Consider the following 6000-nt stretch of genomic DNA (forward strand, 5'->3'; position numbering starts at 1 on the left):
GCATGGCGTCAGCCAGATCCCAGAGCGTTTGCGAGGCCCTGCTCCGGCAAGAATGTCCCACTAGGTAAGCCACCCAGCCGGGGGATCGGCCGCCGCCAAGCAGAGGCTCCCTGGGAGACCCCCGCACAAGCTGCGGAGGGGCCGGAGCCATCCCTGGGGGGCAGGCGCAGGGGCTCCCACAGACCTTGTAGCAGGAGCAGCACCAGTAATTCTAGACACACCGTGCGCCACAGAAACCACCCGTGCTGCCGCAGCAAGCAAGAGGCCAGTGCGACCCACCCCACTGGGCTGTGTGGCCGGGGCCCTGGCACCACCATGGCCCTGAAGCCACCCCCAGCCCTGGCAAGGTCTGGCTGCTGCCTGGGCAGGGGGCTATGGCGCGAGAGAAGAGAGGGTTCCGTTACTGCGGCCATCGTACCTGACCGTGATTTCACGCTGCAATGGCAAGAGCCCACGCCGGGAGGTGACACGGTCATTACAGGGCGGGGGGCGGGAGAGAAACACAGAACATCCAGTCACTGCACGCGGCTGGCCCAGAGCCAACGGCAGCCCAGCCGCCCTCGCCGCTGGCCACCCCGCTCCAGCCCAGCACCTCCTCCCATCACCAGCCCTGCGAGCGGGGAAAGCCCTGGGTGTGCGCACCTGTGCCGAGGGACAGGGCTGGGCTAGCACGGGCTGTGGGGGGCATTGAGCGGCACTGGCAGGGCTGTGGTGGGGGGAGCCCAGGGCTGGGCTAGCAGGGGGCTGCAGGTCAGGACTGAGGGGCACTGAAGGAGGGTGGGACCGGGAGAGCGTGGGGAGCCTGACTGGAGAACAGGACGGTGCAAAGTGGTGCCCTGTGCCAGCCAGCTCTGCCCTGCTTTAGGAGCACCCGCACTCACCCGCCCAGCTCCCTGCCCGCCCGGAGACACACCACACGGGCTGCCAGGGGCCCTGAGGTGGGGACAATCCTGGGTCAGCAGGAGCCACCGTTCAGCACCTATGGGGCCCGTGTCCACCCAGAGTGCAGTGACCAAGGGGCCAGAGGCAGCAGCGACCCGGCTGGGCCCAGCCTCCCACCCAGGCCTGGCCTCCTCACCTTTTCCAGCTGGCTGTGCACATGCTGCACGATGAGATCCAGAGCCACGAAGTTCTCGCCACCTGGCAGGAGAGCAGGGACCTGGGTTTAGACGCAGCCCCACCCCCTAGCACCCTGCCTTGCCCACCCCGCCCCTCTGGAGCCCTGCCCACCCCGCACCTCCACCCCCTGGAGCCCACCTATCTACCCCTGCCCATCCTGGCACCCCTTCAGATACCCAGAGCACTGCCTCACCCCCACTTAGCCCTCGTCTCTCCCCACAGCCCCATCCTCCTGGACACCCATTGCCACCTGGGGCCTGGCCTCTTCCCCAGATACACAGAGCCCAGCTCCCCCCTGCCATGCCTCCCCCCTTGGGCCCAAGGGCTCAGAGCCCCACGTCTCAGCACAGCCGCACCTCTGGGCACCACAATGTCGGCCACCTGCACGGTGGGTTCAATGTACTGCTCGAAGGCCGGCTTGACGAACTTGTTGTACTGCTTGATTACGCCCACAATGTCGCGCCCGCGCTCCATGATGTCACGCTGCAGCCGCCGCACCAGCCGGATGTCGGAGTCCGTGTCAACAAACACCTTCATGTCCAGGAGCTGAGGGTGCGGGAAGGTGAGCCCCCATCTGCCACACAGCTCGCTGCCCAGCCAGGCCTGCCCCGTGAAACTCAGGGCAGGGTACGTGGACTCTGCCCTCCCGCAGCGCAACAGGGGGGTTCTCAGGAATGGCCAGCTGCTGTTCCCCCATGTGCACCCCAGGCCAGTCTCCCCACTCCGTTAGGGGTACTCTGAGGACAGACCAGTCCTCCCCAACAGTTCCCAGGCAGGGCCCAGCGCCAGGCCTCCGCGGGCCCCCAGGACAGCTCCCTGGCACGGCCCAGCACCAGGCCCCGCAGGAACCCAGGCAGGGCCCAGTGCCAGCAGGCAAGCCATACCTTCAGCAGCTCCTTGTTGGCAAAAGATAAAATCCCCTCGAAGACAACAACATTGGCCCCATAAATGGTTTTCTGCAGGGAGAGAAGGTCAGACCCCGCTTCAGAGACTGGTAACCCTGCCCCTGCCTCCGTCCACTCCCCCACTGCACCCCACACCCTGCCGTACCCCAACCCCCACACTGCCCACAGCCCCCAGCCCTCCCCCGCCCACACGCTGCGTACAATGCAGCTGCACCCCGCCCCACATACCCATTCCTTGCGGCGGCTGTGCGTGGTGAAGTTGTACACCGGCACCTTGACACTCTTGCCCTTCTTCAGCTTGCGCAGCACACTGATCAGCAGGTCGAAGTCGAAGGCATCGGGGTGGTCGAAGTTGTACTCGTTGCGGGCAGCCAGCTCCTGCTGCTCCTTATTCAGCACCTGGGGGGGACGGGGCAGCGCACAGGCAGGGCGGGGGGAGAACAGGGAGGAGCCGTGCAGAGATGGGGCATAGGAGGGGCAGAGGCATGGGGAAGGGTTGATAAGATGAAGGAAACGCCATTAGCGAGATCTGCCAACGGTCAGCCACAGAGCCCGGTGCCCCCCCTCAAGACACAGCCCAAGCAGCTGCCCCGGTGAGGATCCCAGGGCTGGCCTTTCGGCAGATGTCCCTGGGCAGCGGTCAGGGACCCCAGCTCCACCAGCCCGCAGATCCAGCCAAGCTCTGGCCGCCCGCCCCTATTCACAGCAGCTGGTCAGCCTACGGGCGGGGGTAGCGAACTGCCAGCGACAGCAAAGCTCGGCCCCCGGGGCCCCAGCCCAGTCCTCCAGGGGTGCACTGGCTCACCTTATAGAAGCAGTCCATGGACAGCAGCACCACCCAGGGCACGTCCAGGGCCTCAATGATCTTATTGGCCACTGTGGTCTTGCCTGATGCGCTCCCTCCACACAGGCCTGGGGAGAGAAATCAGCCGGGGACACTGGGGTTAGCCGCCGCCCCTGCTTCCACAGCGCCAGCCACCCTCCCGCTCCAGGAGAGTCACAGGGAGAGCAGCATGGAGAAAACGGGGCCAAATCCCAGCTGGCATCCGGGGAGGAGCCCGGCTCGGGCACCGGAACCCTGACAACAGAGGAATTGTCACCAGCGCGCCTGCAGCTCTGCCCGCCGCCAGATCCGTGCCTTGCACATAGCCAGCAAGAGCCAGTTAGCAAGGGCTCCTGCCCACCTCCCTACCACCAAAGCACGCAGCCCTGAGCCAGGCACAGCCAGACCCTCGGCCATGGGAAGAGCCTCCACCCCCCGGGGTATCAGTCTCCCAACACGCACACCGCAGGCACTGGGCACCCTCAGGGCCACGAGGAGGGACACACACTCAGCCCTGGAGAACGTCTGTCCCCGTGGGCTCAGGGAAGCTGGCTGGGCACTGAGGAGCTGATCCCTGCTTGGGTGGCGGGGATGGGACAGAGCTGGGTCTCAGGCACCATATCTCCCGAATACCGTCTGGTAGCGCTGCCCCAGACTTCGCAGGGACTCTGCCCAGGGCTAACCCCAGGCTGATAAGAGGCCAGGTGGGTCGCGTCTTTCACAGAGCAGCCCATGGCTTGATAGAGAACGGCCCGGACACACCTCCTCCTGCTCGCTGCCACCCACTGACCCCGCCCCTTCCACTCCCCACCGCCTCCTCCCTGCCCCCTCCTCCATGCCCTCCTGCCCCCAATCACCCTCCACTTCCCATCATCCCCTGCTCCCTGTAGCACCCGCACTCTCTGCCCCCCCAGAGCACGATCTCTATGCCCACTCCAGCAGTCCATTCCTGACTCAGGAAGCCCCAGAGGGCAGGGCCTCCTTGGGCCCTTCAAGGCAGCCTGTGTGTCCATCCCGACAGGTCAGCCACCTCCCCACTGCGCCCCTTGCCCACCCGGCTCCCTGCCCCACTGCGCCCCTTGCCCACCTGCTCCCTGCCCCACTGCGCTCAGACGAGGGAAGGGGAGGGGCTGGTCCACAGCTGGTGCCAGGGGTAGCGCTGCTGGGAGCAGGCGGCTCATCCCCCTCACAGCAAGGCCCAGGGGAGGGGAAGGCAGAGGGGGGCACAGTGCCAGGCTGCGGTTAGCACCACACAGCCCGGGCCGGTCGGGTGGGCATGAGGGGCTCACAACCCCAGTGCAGCCTCCTCTGGTGGCAGGTTCACAGGCGGAGCCCGGCAGACTGTGGGCTGCCTCGCGGATGCTGAGTGTGTGCACACATAACGGGCTCTCCCGTCTCCCCGCCCCAGCCTGCGGGCGCTGATCTGCCCGTTACAGACGCTTCAGCTCCCCCGTCCGCATGACGGCAGGCGCCCGAGCCGGGCACGGAGCCGCCAGCCTCTCGGGGATTCCAGCCGGCTGCAGCGGGGCTCCTCAGCAAGCCGGGCTGCAGCCGGCACATCACGCCTGGCACCAGCCCCCCTACGCCGCCCGCCCGCCGTGACGGGCTCTCGGCCCTTCTCTCCAGGCCTGGGCCCGGCGGACCCGCCCGCCTACGGCCAGGTCCTCACCGGACCGTTGGCGCGTGTGAGCCGCCGAGCTGTGCCCGTCCAGCCCGAGCCCGGCGCAGGCCAGTCGCGCCAGGCTTTGGCCCCGCAGCGCCGTGCACCCCAGAGCAGCTCACCGATGACGAAGGCCTCCTTGAAGGGCGTCCCGGCCTCGGTGTACCAGGGCGGCCGGCCCGCCGTGTAGATGGTCCGTTTGCTGGTGCGCAGCAGCGGCGGCTCCGCCTTGGGCTGGCTGGTGCTGCGCTTCCGCGGGGACAGCGCGGGCGGCAGGCGGCTCAGCAGCGCCTCCAGGCTCTCCGCGCCGCGGCCGCTGCGGGCGGGGACGGGACGGGACGGGACTCAGCGCCGGGCGGGCGGACCGGGGGGGGGGGAGGCTGGCCGCGCCCCCCCCCCCCGCAACCGAATCCCCCCAACACCCGCCCGCCGGGCCCCCACCGAATCCCTCCGCCGCCTCCCCCCAACACCCGCCCGCCGGGCCCCCACCGAATCCCCCCACTCCTCCCGGGTCCCCCAGCCCCCCCCCGAATCCCCGCCGCCGCCCCAACCCCCACCGGACCCGGACCCCTCCCCCGCCCGCCGGGCCCCCAGCCCCCCACCGAATCCCCCCCTCAAACCCGCGCCCCGCCCGCCGGTTCCTCCCTCAAGCCCCCCCCCCGGACCCAGCCCCCCCACCTGTCCCGCCGCGAGCCCGGCCTCTCGTCCGCGCCCGCCGGAGCCGCCATCTTGCCGCGCGCACAGGCTGCCGGGAGCTGCAGTCCCCCCGGGCCCGGCCCGTCGTAGGCTCCGCCGGCTGGGGCCGCAGGGACTACAGCTCCCGGCAGCCCTCGCGCGGAGGGAGCCGGGTCTCGGCTTCCACCCCCCTCCCCGTCCTCACACGGCCCCGCCCACCGCCTGGCTGGCCCCGCCCACTTCCCCTGGCACAGGGCGGCGCAGTCTATAGTCGGGAGTAGGGACCCCACCCGGGCAGGGACGGGGACCCGCGGGCAGAGGGCAGCAGGGGGCTAACCCTGGCCCTGGCCCGGTGTGGTGGTGGGCCGCAGGGGCGTGCAATGGCCCACTGAGGCCCTGCGCCCCCGCCCGTCTCTGTGCAAAAAATCCTCCTCCTGGGGTCCTGGCGCGAAGGCAGGGCACCAGGCGGCCAGGCCAGGCGGGTGGGGACAGACCCCTCGCCCTGGCTGGCCATTTGCGCCTTGAGCGTCCTCTGCCCCAGGCCCGGTCCTGCTAAAGGGCGAGATTGCGACATCTACAGTACGGCACAAATGGGGCGCTGGGGGGTCCAGAACCAGCACATCTGGGGGCCAAAGAAACACAGAATCCTTCCCCGAGGGGGCAAACTCAGCAGTGCTGACTTTCAGTTGTGCTGGTGGGTGCCCTGCCCTGCCCCCCGAGACCCTGCCCCCAGTCTGCCCAGGGCTAGTGGTTAGAGCTTGGGGGTGGGAGCCTGGACGCCTGGGTTCTTGCCTGGCTTCAGGAGAGGAGTGGGGTCT

At 68.9% G+C, this 6000-nt stretch overlaps 1 protein-coding gene across 2 annotated transcripts in view; it reads right to left on the reverse strand.

The window, feature by feature from the left end:
* Nucleotides 1-5281, reverse strand: part of LOC137154734 (uridine-cytidine kinase-like 1) — a 19622-nt gene extending 14341 nt beyond the window's left edge. Inside the window, exons 1-8 of one of the 2 annotated variants that reach the window (XM_067550526.1) lie at nt 5186-5281; nt 4630-4823; nt 2830-2936; nt 2253-2423; nt 2004-2075; nt 1476-1665; nt 1079-1140; nt 419-435 (exon numbers count right to left, since the gene is read on the reverse strand). In XM_067550526.1, the coding sequence (XP_067406627.1) occupies nt 419-435; nt 1079-1140; nt 1476-1665; nt 2004-2075; nt 2253-2423; nt 2830-2936; nt 4630-4823; nt 5186-5235 (863 nt within the window). In that variant the 5' untranslated portion in view covers nt 5236-5281. The remainder of the gene's footprint in view (nt 1-418; nt 436-1078; nt 1141-1475; nt 1666-2003; nt 2076-2252; nt 2424-2829; nt 2937-4629; nt 4824-5185) is intronic. The other variant, XM_067550524.1, reaches the window with a different exon arrangement.
* Between the last annotated feature and the right edge of the window lie 719 nt (nt 5282-6000).

The sequence above is a fragment of the Emydura macquarii genome, unplaced genomic scaffold, assembly GCF_026122565.2.
Source record: "Emydura macquarii macquarii isolate MOO-44397 ecotype Brisbane River unplaced genomic scaffold, CSIRO-AGI_Emac_v2 contig_1300, whole genome shotgun sequence".
NCBI lineage: Eukaryota > Metazoa > Chordata > Testudines > Chelidae > Emydura > Emydura macquarii.